Here is a 20,539-nt window from a genome sequence, read left to right on the forward strand (position 1 = left end):
GAGAGGACTGAAGCTCTTGGAATTCGCTAGTTACAGCAACCATATGCTGGCAAACACCTTCGGCCATCACAAAGTATCCAGAAGATGGACATGACACAGCCCAAGTGGAGACCAATGGAAATATACACAATTTAAAAATGTTGCAAAACAAAATTGAAGTTTTATTGATATTTTCGTTGACTGTTATGCACATTGTGTGCAGATTCACCATTATAAGATATATTTTATTTTGGCAATACACTTTTTAGGGTCTTGTCAGCCATCATGTCTATAATCCACAAAGAAGGTACCACAATTGTGGAGAAAACCAATGGCTGCCCTGGATGAAAATAAAATACATATTTAAGTAAGAGAGAGGGATTACCTTTATCTGTATGATCTGGATCTGATTAGGGGCCAAAACAGGCCCTTATTCTGCCTTGTTCTTTAAGGTCTGTATCTCAGTGTTAGGCCCAATATAGACAGCTAGTTTTCAAAATCATTGATTTACTTCAGTTCTTTTATTGGCATTTACAAATGATTAGCTTTGTTACTCAAAGTTTAGATATTTCATGTCTATGAGACACTTTATCTGATTTTCCGTCACATAAGTACCTGACATTATCTGTTCAGCTAACGTGAAGTTATTCTCATTAGCTGTTGCATGTACTGTCATTCTAGTTATATGAATCCTATAGAAATTTTTCACACTGTATTTTTTGACAGCTTTTATTTTTTATTTATTTTTACAGAGTTTTGCCAGAAGAGGACTGTCTAAGATCAGTGAGCTCAGTCAGCTGGAAGTGATGAGTAGTGCAATGGACAGTCCTGAGAGAGAAGCTGCTTTCAGACAAGCCACAGTCAAGGTCAAAGGCATTTTCACATATTGTCATCAAATTTATCTTTCACTTACATTTAATGTTTTTCTGGTATACATATGATTATAAGGTAAATGTTAATTAGCTAGCTATGAGAACATCATATTGCTAATTGATTTAGCAGTTAACTTATAATATGATCATGTCTTTGCTAATTAACATTTAACTTAAGATCACCATATTATAAGTTAAATGTTAATTAGCTAGCAAAGAGATCATCATATTATAAGTTAAATACTAATCAATTAGTAATATGATCATCATATTATAAGTTAAACACTAATCAATTAGTAATATGATCATCATATTATAAGTTAAACACTAATCAATTAGTAATATGATCATCATATAAGTTAAACACTAATCAATTAGTAATATGATCATCATATTATAAGTTAAACACTAATCAATTAGTAATATGATCATCATATTATAAGTTAAACACTAATCAGTTAGTAATATGATCATCATATTATAAGTTAAACACTAATCAATTAGTAATATGATCATCTATTATAAGTTAAATACTAATCAATTAATAATAAGATCATCATATTATAGTTAAATGCTAATCAATTATCAATGAGATCATCATATTATAAGTTAAATATTAATATTAGTAATAAGATCATCATATTGTAAGTTAAATGTTAATTAACTAGCAATGAGATCATAGTATAAGTAAAATATTAATTATTGCCTCTAATTCTTATGTAAAAAAAACTTTTTGAGACTCTGATAAAGAGGGTATGACATTTAGATTAATTTATAGACAACTTTCATGATGCAATGAATTAAGAATTGTATGAATACACAAAAGAATATTCTTTAAAAAGGCCAAATTTATCTATAAAGTGTTTTTTAAAATTTATTGTAAATTACAGAAAGCCTTAAGGTAGATTAGTTCCTGAAATTAATTGAGCTGCCTTCTAATAATCTGGCTATTATTATTATTGTTGTTGTTGTTGTTGTTCAGGAACCCATGGTGATGATATGTTCTGTACCAGTTATTTTAAAACTGAAAACTTACTACATGTATTGCTCTCTCTCCTGGTATGTTGTGCCTGAATTAATAAAATTTTCTTGTTTTCAGATAGCATTGTATCTTATTCTTAAAAGAAATTCTTATCTATTCCAGATGGCCATCATGGTTTTCAAGCGGTCTGCATTTGAAACAAGACGAAGACCAAAAGGAATCCTCAGGCCAAAAACTAGGGCTAACTTGAAGGAGGCTCAAAATGTATGTTAATTCTGTAATATTTCAGTTCCTCATATTCATTTTTTTCCCATTAATTCAGCACCATTAGAACTGTGCAATATTTATACATACTGCATTACAACATGCTATCAAGTTTTGGTGTTGTGCACATGTGAATAATAATATATTTGTTTGCAGCTTATATGCATATGGTTGAGTATTCCCTTTAAATTGACAGAAATTATACTGGTTTGCTTTGAGTAGTGTTTTCATTTCACTGTTTAATAAATTATTAAATGAAGTGTTGTCAAATTTCAGTTAATAAAAACTTGTTTTTGATTTTGCATTTTTAAATAATCCTCTAGGTGTACCAGCGATCAGATCAAAATGCTTTGTCATAGAGAGCATTACTGTTAGTGACACACTTGCCTCAAAAAGAGGTATCTGTTGTGAAAGTGCTATTATATTTACAAATGTAAATGACATTGTGCCATGATTACATGTGAACATGTAAATGACACTGTGACATGATTATATGTGAGCATGTAAATGACATTGTGCCATGATTATATATGAGCATGTAAATGACATTGTGCCATGATTATATGGGAACATGTAAATGACATTGTGCCATGATTATATGGGAACATGTAATGACATTGTGCCATGATTGTTTGTGAACATGCAAATGATATTGTGCCATGATTATATGTGAACATATAAATGAATAAAGCAGTTAACCAGTGACATTAAAAAATTTTGGAAAGCTGGTAAATTTAGAATGGTTGATAAAAACAAGTAGTCAGAAGCTTTATTTTATATACTAGGTAAAAAATAGTGAAAAACAGAAGAGTAATTGAAACAGAGTAAGTTTACACAGGAGATAACTTAAATGTTAATTGATTTGAAATACATAACTAAATACTGTCAGTGATACTGGTTTAAAAAGAATTTCACTCGGCAACCATTTACAGCTTTCAGAACTTCCATACTGTCTTCAATATCAAAAGTAAAATAAAAAAAGTGTACTGAAACTAGCCATGGTGCCATAAATTTACACCTCATACCATTATGGAGACAAAAACTAGCCATGGCATGAGACCTGAGACTTCTTACTATTATGGAGGAGAAAAACTAGCCATGACGTGAGACCTTAGACTTCTTACCTTTATGCAGGGGAAGACTAGCCATGGCACCATGACCGTAGACTTCTTACTATTATGGAGGAGAAAACTAGCCATGGTGCCATGACCATAGACTTCTTACTATTATGGAGGGGAAAACAAGCCATGGTGTCATGACCATAGACTTCTTACCATTATGGAGGAGAAAAACTAGCCATGGCAAGACCATAGACTTCTTACCATTATGGAGGGGAAAACTAACCATGGCACCATGACCGTAGACTTCTTACTATTATGGAGGGGAAAACAAGCCATGGTGTCATGACCATAGACTTCTTACCATTATGGATGGGAAAACTAGCCATGGCAAGACCTTAGACTTCTTACCATTATGGAGGGGGAAAACTAGTCATGGTGCCATGACCTTAGACTTCAAATCATTATGGAGGGGAAAACTAGCCATGGCAAGACCATAGACTTCTTACCATTATGGATGGGAAAACAAGCCATGGTGCCATGACCTAACACTTCTTACCATTATGGATGGGAAAACAAGCCATGGTGCCATGACCGTAGACTTCTTACCATTATGGAGGAGAAAACTAGCCATGGCGAGACCTTAGACTTCTTACCATTATGGAGGGGGAAAACTAGTCATGGTGCCATGCCCTTAGACTTCAAATCATTATGGAGGGGAAAACTAGCCATGGCTAGACCATAGACTTCTTACCATTATGGATGGGAAAACAAGCCATGGTGCCATGACCTAACACTTCTTATCATTATGGCTGGGAAAACAAGCCATGGTGCCATGACCTTCGACTTCAAATCATTATGGAGGGGAAAACTAGCCATGGTGCCATGACCATAGACTTCTTACCATTATGGAGGGGAAAACTAGCCATGGCAAGACCATAGACTTCTTACCATTATGGATGGGAAAACAAGCCATGGTGCCATGACCTAACACTTCTTACCATTATGGATGGGAAAACAAGCCATGGTGCCATGACCGTAGACTTCTTACCATTATGGAGGAGAAAACTAGCCATGGCGAGACCTTAGACTTCTTACCATTATGGATGGGAAAACTAGTCATGGTGCCATGCCCTTAGACTTCAAATCATTATGGAGGGGAAAACTAGCCATGGCTAGACCATAGACTTCTTACCATTATGGATGGGAAAACAAGCCATGGTGCCATGACCTAACACTTCTTATCATTATGGCTGGGAAAACAAGCCATGGTGCCATGACCTTCGACTTCAAATCATTATGGATGGGAAAACTAGCCATGGTGCCATGACCATAGACTTCTTACCATTATGGAGGGAAAAACTAGCCATGGCAAGACCATAGACTTCTTACCATTATGGATGGGAAAACAAGCCATGGTGCCATGACCTTACACTTCTTACCATTATGGAGGGGAAAACAAGCCATGGTGCCATGACCGTAGACTTCTTACCATTATGGAGGGGAAAACTAGCCATGGCAAGACCATAGACTTCTTACCATTATGGAGGCGGAAAACTATCCATGGCAAGACCATAGACTTCTTACCATTATGGAGAGGAAAACTAGCCATGGCAAGACCATGGACTTCTTACCATTATGGAGAGGAAAACTATCCATGGCAAGACCATAGACTTCTTACCTTTATGCAGGGGAAAACTAGCCATGGCGCCATGACCATAGACTTCTTACTATTATGGAGGAGAAAACTAGCCATGGCACCATGACCATAGACTTCTTACTATTATGGAGGGGGAAACAAGCCATGGTGCCATGACCTTACACTTCTTACCATTATGGAGGGGGAAAACTAGTCACGGTGCCATGACCTTAGACTTCAAATCATTATGGAGGGGAAAACTAGCCATGGTGCCATGACCATAGACTTCTTACCATTTATGGAGGGGAAAACTAGCCATGGCAAGACCTTAGACTTCTTACCATTATGGATGGGAAAACAAGCCATGGTGCCATGACCTTACACTTCTTACCATTATGGAAAGGAAAACTAGCCATGGTGCCATGACCGTAGACTTCTTACCATTATGGAGGCGGAAAACTATCCATGGCAAGACCATAGACTTCTTACCATTATGGAGAGGAAAATTAGCCATGGCAAGACCATAGACTTCTTACCATTATGGAGAGGAAAACTAGCCATTGTGCCATGACATTAGACTTCTTACCATTATGGAGGGGAAAACTAGCCATGGTACCATGACCATAGACCTCTTAGTATTATGGAGGGGGAAAACTAGCCATTGTGCCATGACCTTACACTTCTTACCATTATGGAGGGGAAAACTAGTCATGGTGCCATGACCATAGACTTATTACCATTATTGATGGGGAAACTAGCCATGGTGCCATGACCTTACACTTCTTACCATTATGGATGGAAAAACAAGCCATTGTGCCATGACCGTAGACTTCTTACCATTATGGAGAGGAAAACTAACCATGGTAAGACCATAGACTTCTTACCATTATGGAGGGGAAAACAAGCCATGGTGCTATGACCTTACACTTCTTACCATTATGGAGGGGAAAACTAGCCATGGTGCCATGGCCGTAGACTTCTTACCATTATGGAGGGGAAAACTAGCCATGGCAAGACCATAGACTTCTTACCATTATGCAGGGGAAAACTAGCCATGGTGCCATGACCATAGACTTCTTACTATTATGGAGGGGGAAACAAGCCATGGTGTCATGACAATAGACTTCTTACCATTATGGAGGAGAAAACTAGCCATGGCAAGACCTTAGACTTCTTACCATTATGGAGGGGGAAAACTAGTCATTGTGCCATGACCTTAGACTTCAAATCATTATGGAGGGGAAAACTAGCCATGGCAAGACCATAGACTTCTTACCATTATGGATGAGAAAACAAGCCATGGTGCCATGACCTAACACTTCTTACCATTATGGATGGGAAAACAAGCCATGGTGCCATGACCTTACACTTCTTACCATTATGGAGGGGAAAACAAGCCATGGTGCCATGACCGTAGACTTCTTACCATTATGGATGGGAAAACTAGCCATGGCAAGACCATAGACTTCTTACCATTATGGAGGCGGAAAACTAGCCATGGCAAGACCATAGACTTCTTACCATTATGGAGAGGAAAACTAGCCATGGCAAGACCATGGACTTCTTACCATTATGGAGAGGAAAACTAGCCATTGTGCCATGACCGTAGACTTCTTACCATTATGGAGGGGAAAACAAGCCATGGTACCATGACCATAGACCTCTTAGTATTATGGAGGGGGAAAACTAGCCATTGTGCCATGACCTTACACTTCTTACCATTATGGAGGGGAAAACTAGCCATGGTGCCATGGCCGTAGACTTCTTACCATTATGGAGGGGAAAACTAGCCATGGCAAGACCATAGACTTCTTACCATTATGGATGGGAAAACAAGCCATGGTGCCATGACCTTACACTTCTTACCATTATGGAGGGGAAAACAAGCCATGGTGCCATGACCGTAGACTTCTTACCATTATGGAGGGGAAAACTAGCCATGGCAAGACCATAGACTTCTTACCATTATGGAGGCGGAAAACTATCCATGGCAAGACCATAGACTTCTTACCATTATGGAGAGGAAAACTAGCCATGGCAAGACCATGGACTTCTTACCATTATGGAGAGGAAAACTATCCATGGCAAGACCATAGACTTCTTACCTTTATGCAGGGGAAAACTAGCCATGGCGCCATGACCATAGACTTCTTACTATTATGGAGGAGAAAACTAGCCATGGCACCATGACCATAGACTTCTTACTATTATGGAGGGGGAAACAAGCCATGGTGCCATGACCTTACACTTCTTACCATTATGGAGGGGGAAAACTAGTCACGGTGCCATGACCTTAGACTTCAAATCATTATGGAGGGGAAAACTAGCCATGGCAAGACCATAGACTTCTTACCATTATGGATGAGAAAACAAGCCATGGTGCCATGACCTAACACTTCTTACCATTATGGATGGGAAAACTAGCCATGGTGCCATGACCTTACACTTCTTACCATTATGGAGGGGAAAACAAGCCATGGTGCCATGACCGTAGACTTCTTACCATTATGGATGGGAAAACTAGCCATGGCAAGACCATAGACTTCTTACCATTATGGAGGCGGAAAACTATCCATGGCAAGACCATAGACTTCTTACCATTATGGAGAGGAAAACTAGCCATGGCAAGACCATGGACTTCTTACCATTATGGAGAGGAAAACTAGCCATGGCAAGACCATAGACTTCTTACCTTTATGCAGGGGAAAACTAGCCATGGTGCCATGACCATAGACTACTTACCATTATGGAGGAGAAAAACTAGCCTTGGCATGAGACCTTAGACTTCTTACCATTATGGAGGGGAAAACTAGCCACGGCACCATGACCGTAGACTTCTTACTATTATGGAGGGGGAAACAAGCCATGGTGTCATGACCATAGACTTCTTACCATTATGGAGGAGAAAACTAGCCATGGCGAGACCTTAGACTTCTTACCATTATGGAGGGGGAAAACTAGTCATGGTGCCATGACCTTAGACTTCAAATCATTATGGAGGGGAAAACTAGCCATGGCAAGACCATAGACTTCTTACCATTATGGATGGGAAAACAAGCCATGGTGCCATGACCTAACACTTCTTACCATTATGGATGGGAAAACAAGCCATGGTGCCATGACCTTAGACTTCAAATCATTATGGAGGGGAAAACTAGCCATGGTGCCATGACCATAGACTTCTTACCATTTATGGAGGGGAAAACTAGCCATGGCAAGACCTTAGACTTCTTACCATTATGGATGGGAAAACAAGCCATGGTGCCATGACCTTACACTTCTTACCATTATGGAGGGGAAAACTAGCCATGGTGCCATGGCCGTAGACTTCTTACCATTATGGAGGGGAAAACTAGCCATGGCAAGACCATAGACTTCTTACCATTATGCAGGGGAAAACTAGCCATGGTGCCATGACCATAGACTTCTTACTATTATGGAGGGGGAAACAAGCCATGGTGTCATGACAATAGACTTCTTACCATTATGGAGGAGAAAACTAGCCATGGCAAGACCTTAGACTTCTTACCATTATGGAGGGGGAAAACTAGTCATTGTGCCATGACCTTAGACTTCAAATCATTATGGAGGGGAAAACTAGCCATGGCAAGACCATAGACTTCTTACCATTATGGATGAGAAAACAAGCCATGGTGCCATGACCTAACACTTCTTACCATTATGGATGGGAAAACAAGCCATGGTGCCATGACCTTACACTTCTTACCATTATGGAGGGGAAAACAAGCCATGGTGCCATGACCGTAGACTTCTTACCATTATGGATGGGAAAACTAGCCATGGCAAGACCATAGACTTCTTACCATTATGGAGGCGGAAAACTATCCATGGCAAGACCATAGACTTCTTACCATTATGGAGAGGAAAACTAGCCATGGCAAGACCATGGACTTCTTACCATTATGGAGAGGAAAACTAGCCATTGTGCCATGACATTAGACTTCTTACCATTATGGAGGGGAAAACTAGCCATGGTACCATGACCATAGACCTCTTAGTATTATGGAGGGGGAAAACTAGCCATTGTGCCATGACCTTACACTTCTTACCATTATGGAGGGGAAAACTAGCCATGGTGCCATGGCCGTAGACTTCTTACCATTATGGAGGGGAAAACTAGCCATGGCAAGACCATAGACTTCTTACCATTATGGATGGGAAAACAAGCCATGGTGCCATGACCTTACACTTCTTACCATTATGGAGGGGAAAACAAGCCATTGTGCCATGACCGTAGACTTCTTACCATTATGGAGGGGAAAACTAGCCATGGCAAGACCATAGACTTCTTACCATTATGGAGGCGGAAAACTATCCATGGCAAGACCATAGACTTCTTACCATTATGGAGAGGAAAACTAGCCATGGCAAGACCATGGACTTCTTACCATTATGGAGAGGAAAACTATCCATGGCAAGACCATAGACTTCTTACCTTTATGCAGGGGAAAACTAGCCATGGCGCCATGACCATAGACTTCTTACTATTATGGAGGAGAAAACTAGCCATGGCACCATGACCATAGACTTCTTACTATTATGGAGGGGGAAACAAGCCATGGTGCCATGACCTTACACTTCTTACCATTATGGAGGGGGAAAACTAGTCACGGTGCCATGACCTTAGACTTCAAATCATTATGGAGGGGAAAACTAGCCATGGCAAGACCATAGACTTCTTACCATTATGGATGAGAAAACAAGCCATGGTGCCATGACCTAACACTTCTTACCATTATGGATGGGAAAACTAGCCATGGTGCCATGACCTTACACTTCTTACCGTTATGGAGGGGAAAACAAGCCATGGTGCCATGACCGTAGACTTCTTACCATTATGGATGGGAAAACTAGCCATGGCAAGACCATAGACTTCTTACCATTATGGAGGCGGAAAACTATCCATGGCAAGACCATAGACTTCTTACCATTATGGAGAGGAAAACTAGCCATGGCAAGACCATGGACTTCTTACCATTATGGAGAGGAAAACTAGCCATGGCAAGACCATAGACTTCTTACCTTTATGCAGTGGAAAACTAGCCATGGTGCCATGACCATAGACTTCTTACCATTATGGAGGAGAAAAACTAGCCTTGGCATGAGACCTTAGACTTCTTACCATTATGGAGGGGAAAACTAGCCATGGCACCATGACCGTAGACTTCTTACTATTATGGAGGGGGAAACAAGCCATGGTGTCATGACCATAGACTTCTTACCATTATGGAGGAGAAAACTAGCCATGGCGAGACCTTAGACTTCTTACCATTATGGAGGGGGAAAACTAGTCATGGTGCCATGACCTTAGACTTCAAATCATTATGGAGGGGAAAACTAGCCATGGCAAGACCATAGACTTCTTACCATTATGGATGGGAAAACAAGCCATGGTGCCATGACCTAACACTTCTTACCATTATGGATGGGAAAACAAGCCATGGTGCCATGACCTTAGACTTCAAATCATTATGGAGGGGAAAACTAGCCATGGTGCCATGACCATAGACTTCTTACCATTTATGGAGGGGAAAACTAGCCATGGCAAGACCTTAGACTTCTTACCATTATGGATGGGAAAACAAGCCATGGTGCCATGACCTTACACTTCTTACCATTATGGAGGGGAAAACTAGCCATGGTGCCATGGCCGTAGACTTCTTACCATTATGGAGGGGAAAACTAGCCATGGCAAGACCATAGACTTCTTACCATTATGCAGGGGAAAACTAGCCATCGTGCCATGACCATAGACTTCTTACTATTATGGAGGGGGAAACAAGCCATGGTGTCATGACAATAGACTTCTTACCATTATGGAGGAGAAAACTAGCCATGGCAAGACCTTAGACTTCTTACCATTATGGAGGGGGAAAACTAGTCATTGTGCCATGACCTTAGACTTCAAATCATTATGGAGGGGAAAACTAGCCATGGCAAGACCATAGACTTCTTACCATTATGGATGAGAAAACAAGCCATGGTGCCATGACCTAACACTTCTTACCATTATGGATGGGAAAACAAGCCATGGTGCCATGACCTTACACTTCTTACCATTATGGAGGGGAAAACAAGCCATGGTGCCATGACCGTAGACTTCTTACCATTATGGATGGGAAAACTAGCCATGGCAAGACCATAGACTTCTTACCATTATGGAGGCGGAAAACTATCCATGGCAAGACCATAGACTTCTTACCATTATGGAGAGGAAAACTAGCCATGGCAAGACCATGGACTTCTTACCATTATGGAGAGGAAAACTAGCCATTGTGCCATGACATTAGACTTCTTACCATTATGGAGGGGAAAACTAGCCATGGTACCATGACCATAGACCTCTTAGTATTATGGAGGGGGAAAACTAGCCATTGTGCCATGACCTTACACTTCTTACCATTATGGAGGGGAAAACTAGCCATGGTGCCATGGCCGTAGACTTCTTACCATTATGGAGGGGAAAACTAGCCATGGCAAGACCATAGACTTCTTACCATTATGGATGGGAAAACAAGCCATGGTGCCATGACCTTACACTTCTTACCATTATGGAGGGGAAAACAAGCCATGGTGCCATGACCGTAGACTTCTTACCATTATGGAGGGGAAAACTAGCCATGGCAAGACCATAGACTTCTTACCATTATGGAGGCGGAAAACTATCCATGGCAAGACCATAGACTTCTTACCATTATGGAGAGGAAAACTAGCCATGGCAAGACCATGGACTTCTTACCATTATGGAGAGGAAAACTCTCCATGGCAAGACCATAGACTTCTTACCTTTATGCAGGGGAAAACTAGCCATGGCGCCATGACCATAGACTTCTTACTATTATGGAGGAGAAAACTAGCCATGGCACCATGACCATAGACTTCTTACTATTATGGAGGGGGAAACAAGCCATGGTGCCATGACCTTACACTTCTTACCATTATGGAGGGGGAAAACTAGTCACGGTGCCATGACCTTAGACTTCAAATCATTATGGAGGGGAAAACTAGCCATGGCAAGACCATAGACTTCTTACCATTATGGATGAGAAAACAAGCCATGGTGCCATGACCTAACACTTCTTACCATTATGGATGGGAAAACTAGCCATGGTGCCATGACCTTACACTTCTTACCGTTATGGAGGGGAAAACAAGCCATGGTGCCATGACCGTAGACTTCTTACCATTATGGATGGGAAAACTAGCCATGGCAAGACCATAGACTTCTTACCATTATGGAGGCGGAAAACTATCCATGGCAAGACCATAGACTTCTTACCATTATGGAGAGGAAAACTAGCCATGGCAAGACCATGGACTTCTTACCATTATGGAGAGGAAAACTAGCCATGGCAAGACCATAGACTTCTTACCTTTATGCAGTGGAAAACTAGCCATGGTGCCATGACCATAGACTTCTTACCATTATGGAGGAGAAAAACTAGCCTTGGCATGAGACCTTAGACTTCTTACCATTATGGAGGGGAAAACTAGCCATGGCACCATGACCGTAGACTTCTTACTATTATGGAGGGGGAAACAAGCCATGGTGTCATGACCATAGACTTCTTACCATTATGGAGGAGAAAACTAGCCATGGCGAGACCTTAGACTTCTTACCATTATGGAGGGGGAAAACTAGTCATGGTGCCATGACCTTAGACTTCAAATCATTATGGAGGGGAAAACTAGCCATGGCAAGACCATAGACTTCTTACCATTATGGATGGGAAAACAAGCCATGGTGCCATGACCTAACACTTCTTACCATTATGGATGGGAAAACAAGCCATGGTGCCATGACCTTAGACTTCAAATCATTTTGGAGGGGAAAACTAGCCATGGTGCCATGACCATAGACTTCTTACCATTTATGGAGGGGAAAACTAGCCATGGCAAGACCTTAGACTTCTTACCATTATGGATGGGAAAACAAGCCATGGTGCCATGACCTTACACTTCTTACCATTATGGAAAGGAAAACTAGCCATGGTGCCATGACCGTAGACTTCTTACCATTATGGAGGCGGAAAACTATCCATGGCAAGACCATAGACTTCTTACCATTATGGAGAGGAAAATTAGCCATGGCAAGACCATAGACTTCTTACCATTATGGAGAGGAAAACTAGCCATTGTGCCATGACATTAGACTTCTTACCATTATGGAGGGGAAAACTAGCCATGGTACCATGACCATAGACCTCTTAGTATTATGGAGGGGGAAAACTAGCCATTGTGCCATGACCTTACACTTCTTACCATTATGGAGGGGAAAACTAGTCATGGTGCCATGACCATAGACTTATTACCATTATTGATGGGGAAACTAGCCATGGTGCCATGACCTTACACTTCTTACCATTATGGATGGGAAAACAAGCCATTGTGCCATGACCGTAGACTTCTTACCATTATGGAGAGGAAAACTAGCCATGGTAAGACCATAGACTTCTTACCATTATGGAGGGGAAAACAAGCCATGGTGCCATGACCTTACACTTCTTACCATTATGGAGGGGAAAACTAGCCATGGTGCCATGGCCGTAGACTTCTTACCATTATGGAGGGGAAAACTAGCCATGGCAAGACCATAGACTTCTTACCATTATGCAGGGGAAAACTAGCCATGGTGCCATGACCATAGACTTCTTACTATTATGGAGGGGGAAACAAGCCATGGTGTCATGACAATAGACTTCTTACCATTATGGAGGAGAAAACTAGCCATGGCAAGACCTTAGACTTCTTACCATTATGGAGGGGGAAAACTAGTCATTGTGCCATGACCTTAGACTTCAAATCATTATGGAGGGGAAAACTAGCCATGGCAAGACCATAGACTTCTTACCATTATGGATGAGAAAACAAGCCATGGTGCCATGACCTAACACTTCTTACCATTATGGATGGGAAAACAAGCCATGGTGCCATGACCTTACACTTCTTACCATTATGGAGGGGAAAACAAGCCATGGTGCCATGACCGTAGACTTCTTACCATTATGGATGGGAAAACTAGCCATGGCAAGACCATAGACTTCTTACCATTATGGAGGCGGAAAACTATCCATGGCAAGACCATAGACTTCTTACCATTATGGAGAGGAAAACTAGCCATGGCAAGACCATGGACTTCTTACCATTATGGAGAGGAAAACTAGCCATGGCAAGACCATAGACTTCTTACCTTTATGCAGGGGAAAACTAGCCATGGTGCCATGACCATAGACTTCTTACTATTATGGAGGAGAAAAACTAGCCTTGGCATGAGACCTTAGACTTCTTACCATTATGGAGGGGAAAACTAGCCATGGCACCATGACCGTAGACTTCTTACTATTATGGAGGGGAGAACTAGCCATGGTGTCATGACCATAGACTTCTTACCATTATGGAGGAGAAAACTAGCCATGGCGAGACCTTAGACTTCTTACCATTATGGAGGGGGAAAACTAGTCATGGTGCCATGACCTTAGACTTCAAATCATTATGGAGGGGAAAACTAGCCATGGCAAGACCATAGACTTCTTACCATTATGGATGGGAAAACAAGCCATGGTGCCATGACTTAACACTTCTTACCATTATGGATGGGAAAATAAGCCATGGTGCCATGACCTTAGACTTCAAATCATTATGGAGGGGAAAACTAGCCATGGTGCCATGACCATAGTCTTCTTACCATTTATGGAGGGGAAAACTAGCCATGGCAAGACCATAGACTTCTTACCATTATGGATGGGAAAACAAGCCATGGTGCCATGACCTTACACTTCTTACCATTATGGAGGGGAAAACTAGCCATGGCAAGACCATAGACTTCTTACCATTATGGAGGCGGAAAACTGTCCATGGCAAGACCATAGACTTCTTACCATTATGGAGAGGAAAACTAGCCATGGCAAGACCATAGACTTCTTACCATTATGGAGAGGAAAACTAGCCATTGTGCCATGACATTAGACTTCTTACCATTATGGAGGGGAAAACTAGCCATGGTACCATGACCATAGACCTCTTAGTATAATGGAGGGGGAAAACTAGCCATTGTGCCATGACCTTACACTTCTTACCATTATGGAGGGGAAAACTAGCCATGGTGCCATGACCATAGACTTATTACCATTATTGATGGGGAAACTAGCCATGGTGCCATGACCTTACACTTCTTACCATTATGGATGGGAAAACAAGCCATTGTGCCATGACCATAGACTTCTTACCATTATGGAGAGGAAAACTAGCCATGGCAAGACCATAGACTTCTTACCATTATGGAGGGGAAAACAAGCCATGGTGCCATGACCTTACACTTCTTACCATTATGGAGGGGAAAACTAGCCATGGCAAGACCATAGACTTCTTACCATTATGGAGGCAGAAAACTATCCATGGCAAGACCATAGACTTCTTACCATTATGGAGAGGAAAACTATCCATGGCAAGACCATAGACTTCTTACCATTATGGAGAGGAAAACTAGCCATTGTGCCATGACATTAGACTTCTTACCATTATGGAGGGGAAAACTAGCCATGGTACCATGACCATAGACCTCTTAGTATTATGGAGGAGGAAAACTAGCCATTGTGCCATGACCTTACACTTCTTACCATTATGGATGGGAAAACAAGCCATTGTGCCATGACCGTAGACTTCTTACCATTATGGAGAGGAAAACTAGCCATGGCAAGACCATAGACTTCTTACCTTTATGGAGGGGAAAACAAGCCATGGTGCCATGACCTTACACTTACCATTATGGATGGGAAAACTAGCCATGGCAAGACCATACCATAGACTTCTTACCATTATGGAGGCGGAAAACTATCCATGGCAAGACAATAGACTTCTTACCATTGGTGGGTGGGGGGGAAACTAGCCATTGTGCCATGACCTTCGACTTCTTACCATTATGGCAGGGAAGGTTTGTGCACTGATCTAAATCTCTTACATGGTTTCCTTTTTTGTAATTCTTAGTCTGAATATTCATGTTGATATAAACTCTATATAAAAAATGTTAACGTTTCCAGTATTATGATACATGATGATACATCAGCTAAGAGTCATTTGCCATTTTTTCTAAAAAGAAAAAAGAAACTTAGTCTTGCCTAATCCTGTGTTGCCAATATGTCAGTCTCCTGGCTAAAATGTAACATGCATATAAACTCTTTGTTTTAAACAAGATATTTGTATATTTTAGCAGCATATATAGTTATTCTTGAAAATCTTTGATAACTCAACTGATTTTCACTTTCACTTTCTTGTTAGAGAAAACCACCTTGATTATGGTCTTCTTTTATAGGGCAATTTGAACCCAGTCATTTCATTTCTTAAAGATATGTTTAGAATTGTTTGTAAATATGGCAGCCGATAAAGTACAAAATAAATACTTCTTTATTTAATTGTTTAGAAGATGAAACAGGTTGATATTTGAATCAGTCCTTGATATAAAACAAATGAGTACATAACAAATATATGACTACATTTAAATAGACAAAAATAAACTAATTGTTTTCCCCAGGTGGTACTGTACTTATAATATCATGCAATATCACTCAGAAAAAACTTTCATTTTTCAAATACAAATATAGTAATTATAAGTCTTTTGAAGTAAGGTTCATACTGTCTTAGTGTTTTATAAGTATTTATTGACACCAGACCTTTTCAGTAAAGTTCATACTGTCTTAGTGTTTTATAAGTATTTATTGACACGAGACCTTTTCAGTAAAGTTCATACTGTCTTAGTGTTTTATAAGTATTTATTGACACAAGACTTTTTCAGTAAAGTTCATACTGTCTTAGTGTTTTATAAGTATTTATTGACACAAGACTTTTTCAGTAAAGTTCATACTGTCTTTATGTTTTATAAGTATTTATTTACACCAGTCTTTATCAGCAAATTTCATGCTGTCATAGTGTTTTATATGTAATTTTTTTTCCACCAGTCATATCTGGTAAATTTCATACTGTCATAGTGTTGTATTTATTTACACCAGTCATATCTGGTAAATTTCATACTGTCATAGTGTTGTATTTATTTACACCAGTCATATCTGGTAAATTTCATACTGTCATTGTGTTGTATTTATTTACACCAGTCAAACCCTAAGTACCATGGAATATTGATTTCATAATCAGCAGGTCTCTTTCACTCCAGACAGATTGTAAAAGACATTGGATGAAATATATCAAAGTTGGGAAAATAAGCAAGTTGTAGGATGTCTTGGACAATGCAGGGGATTTCATAGTTATGCATTTTTAAGCCATCACTATGAAATTCTTCTGAACAGCTTATTTCTAACCAACTTTAATAATCCAGTAAAATATTCTTGCAGTTTACCTTTTTATTATCCAGTCACATTTTCAATTATATTTGAATATTTATTCTAATGACAAGAAGTATGTTGGTATTAGCCCTAAAAAGAGTTTTTAATGTCACATTTGCATGTAGCAAAGCTTGTAAACCCAAAATGATATGCTTATCTTAAGTTATGGTGTTTTCCATGTATGCGTCTTTGCATGCCTCCATCCACTAACACTTGCTTGCCATAAATTTGTAATGGTTTTCTTGAAAATGTGTGCATCTATATTTGATGACTAGACAGTATGCCATGTAGCATAGCCAGGTCAGCTGTCTCAGGGTCATGATCCTGGCATGGGAAAACCACTGAAGATATTTTACTGAAAAGTTAGCCAATTATATATCATGTATGCACGGTGTGTCAGATATTATAGACACTCCCTCTGTCTCAAGATCTCATCCATGGTAATGAAAAATGTAATTCTGTGACTTTTTTTCCTTATTTGGAATAAAAAAAATTTAATGAAACTTTTGCCATTATATATCCTGTACAGCTGTTTTGTGACATACCAAAGCAACAATCCCTGCCTCGTCATTAAGATCATGGCAAGAAAAAAACATAATTCTGTGATTTGTTTCTTGTCTAAACTAAATTTTTAACCACTGAAGATATTTGAATTAAACGTTAAACGGTTTAATATCATGTCTGGTCATCATGGTACCTGTGCCTGACTCTGCTAGTTTCACTGGATATTTGCATGCCTGCAAAATGTTGCCAAAAACAGTTGACACTACGGAACTATCTGTTTGAACACTGGCACTTCATGTATCTGTCTGCTACATGACAAGACACTGGTGCATAAATCTGCTGTCATGACAGACTTCCTGAAAGCACACAGAATCCAAACTTTACCACATCCTCCATACAGCCTTGATTTATCTCCAAGTGCTTTATAGATGAAGCCAATTATGAAAATTTTACTGAGGCCAGCTGATTTGAAACCACCATGCAGTTGGAAGTGCAGTTCTCTGATACATGAAAAATATAGTGAAAGAGAATAAAAATCTCAAGTAATAAGTGGATAATCAGACTTAGAAAGTGTTCAGAGATGCATGGAATTTAAAGGGATGCACTTATGAAGAGCTCTGTTGTATAGTGTACTTATATTTAGAACTTTTTAAATGCCACTCATACATTTTTTAAATGTTTTTAAAACCAAACTTTGCTCATGCATTTGTAGCAGATGGACACATACAATCTTAGATTGGGTGTTATGACCTTAGGTCAAGATCTGCGTTGAGCATGTTTGGGTCAAAGTGCATGCGTTGAATGTGTTTGGGTCAAAGTGCATGCATTCAGCATGTTTGGGTCAAAGTGCAGCACTAGGAGAACTTCAAATAAAATAATGAGGATTTGCCTTGTGAACAGTGAAAGTTGCTCTTATTATGGTTTACTGATGACATTATCAATGACATATTCCTCATTGCTGTCAAACTTATCAATGACATATTCCTCATTGCTGTCAAACTTATCAATGACATATTCCTCATTGCTGTCAAACTAATTAATGACATATTCCTCATTGCTGTCAAACTTATCAATGACATATTCCTCATTGCTGTCAAACTTGACAATGACATATTCCTCATTGCTGTCAAACTTATCAATGACATATTCCTCATTACTGTCAAACTTGACAATGACATATTCCTCATTGCTGTCAAACTTATCAATGACATATTCCTCATTGCTGTCAAACTTATCAGTGACATATTCCTCATTGCTGTCAAACTAATTAATGACATATTCCTCATTGCTGTCAAACTTATCAATGACATATTCCTCATTGCTGTCAAACTTGACAATGACATATTCCTCATTGCTGTCAAACTTATCAATGACATATTCCTCATTACTGTCAAACTTGACAATGACATATTCCTCATTGCTGTCAAACTTATCAATGACATATTCCTCATTGCTGTCAAACTTATCAATGACATATTCCTCATTGCTGTCAAACTTATCAATGACATATTCCTCATTGCTGTCAAACTTATCAATGACATATTCCTCATTGCTGTCAAACTAATTAATGACATATTCCTCATTGCTGTCAAACTTATCAATGACATATTCCTCATTGCTGTCAAACTTGACAATGACATATTCCTCATTGCTGTCAAACTTATCAATGACATATTCCTCATTACTGTCAAACTTGACAATGACATATTCCTCATTGCTGTCAGACTTATCAATGACATATTCCTCATTGCTGTCAAACTTATCAATGACATATTCCTCATTGCTGTCAAACTTATCAATGACATATTCCTCATTACTGTCAAACTTATCATTGACAAATTTCTCATTGTTGTCAAACATTTGACATTTACTGTCATAGATTCTGAAGCCATCAGCTTGGTGTTCAGATTGATGGGTTGTAATGACTGTTGTTGTATTTCAGATTTCATTCCGAAACATCACATTACAAAATGCAGCAAAGGTTGCTAATGAAACAATAACTTTGAAGAAGCTTGTTAAAAATGTTTTTGTCAGTTTAGTTTTTGTTAGTTTGCCTTTGAATTTTTTCATTATCATTAAATAATATTCTGCTGAATAGTTTTGCTGTTGTCAGATAATTTAAATTTATTTTTCATTGGAGTTAAAGACAAGAGCAGAAATAAATCCACCGGTAAATAAAGTTAAAGCTTTCTTGAAATTCCATTTTGTGTTTGAGATATGCATGCTAGTTTGATTCTTTTTATTTTTATTTTTTTGGTCAAAAAAGCATGCTTAGAGAATTAAATTTTTCACACCAGTTGAATTATTTGGTGAAGTTACCGCTACATATTCTGTGTATTTGATGATCATGATTGACTTGCTTAACAACACACAGGCTGTGCTGTCAGACTGACATGAAAATACATTTAGTTTTATCCTATTTGCAGATATAGATAAAGTCCAAATGGTGCAAGCAATCAATGCATGTATCAGTCATTAATATATGTGTACATGCAGGCAGTTGACAGTCTTTCATCAGGTGTTTGGACTAGTAGAATCCATGTTGGATTTTGTACCAAGACAAGGAAATCCCAGTCAGGTTTTCGTATAATTGACCTTCTCATGACACTCTGCTTTATGGGGCAACAAATAATATAACCCAGCAACTGAGATTTCCTTGTCTCAGTAAAAACACCAACATAGATTATTTTTCTCACCCAATTTTTTAAATTTAAATTACCTGGCACTTCTGTAATATAGTTTGCACATTCAATATATACAATGTTTATCAGGTACTATTATCACCTCTCATGTGTATATAGGTCATCTGGTCTTATATTGTTTTATGAAAATGTAAATATTTATCTCAGTAAAATCTGACTATATCTGCTGCACTTAGAAAAGAAAGA

The 20,539-nt window shown here is 39.2% G+C and overlaps 1 protein-coding gene across 3 annotated transcripts in view; it reads left to right on the top strand.

Annotated features, from left to right (window-relative positions):
* The window catches only part of LOC149788472 (cilia- and flagella-associated protein 54-like), a 255,451-nt gene that overhangs the window by 18,888 nt on the left and 216,024 nt on the right, over positions 1-20,539 (top strand). For 2 of the 3 annotated variants that reach the window (XM_089974456.1, XM_089974457.1), the window contains exons 7-8: positions 732-845; positions 1,996-2,097. In XM_089974456.1, coding sequence (XP_089830582.1) covers positions 732-845; positions 1,996-2,097 — 216 coding nt within the window. Of the gene's footprint in view, positions 1-731; positions 846-1,995; positions 2,098-19,791; positions 19,822-20,539 lie in introns of all 3 variants that reach the window. The other variant, XM_089974455.1, reaches the window with a different exon arrangement.

The sequence above is a fragment of the Sinohyriopsis cumingii genome, chromosome 11, assembly GCF_028554795.1.
Source record: "Sinohyriopsis cumingii isolate HCF-2022 chromosome 11, ASM2855479v2, whole genome shotgun sequence".
NCBI classification, from domain to species: domain Eukaryota; kingdom Metazoa; phylum Mollusca; class Bivalvia; order Unionida; family Unionidae; genus Sinohyriopsis; species Sinohyriopsis cumingii.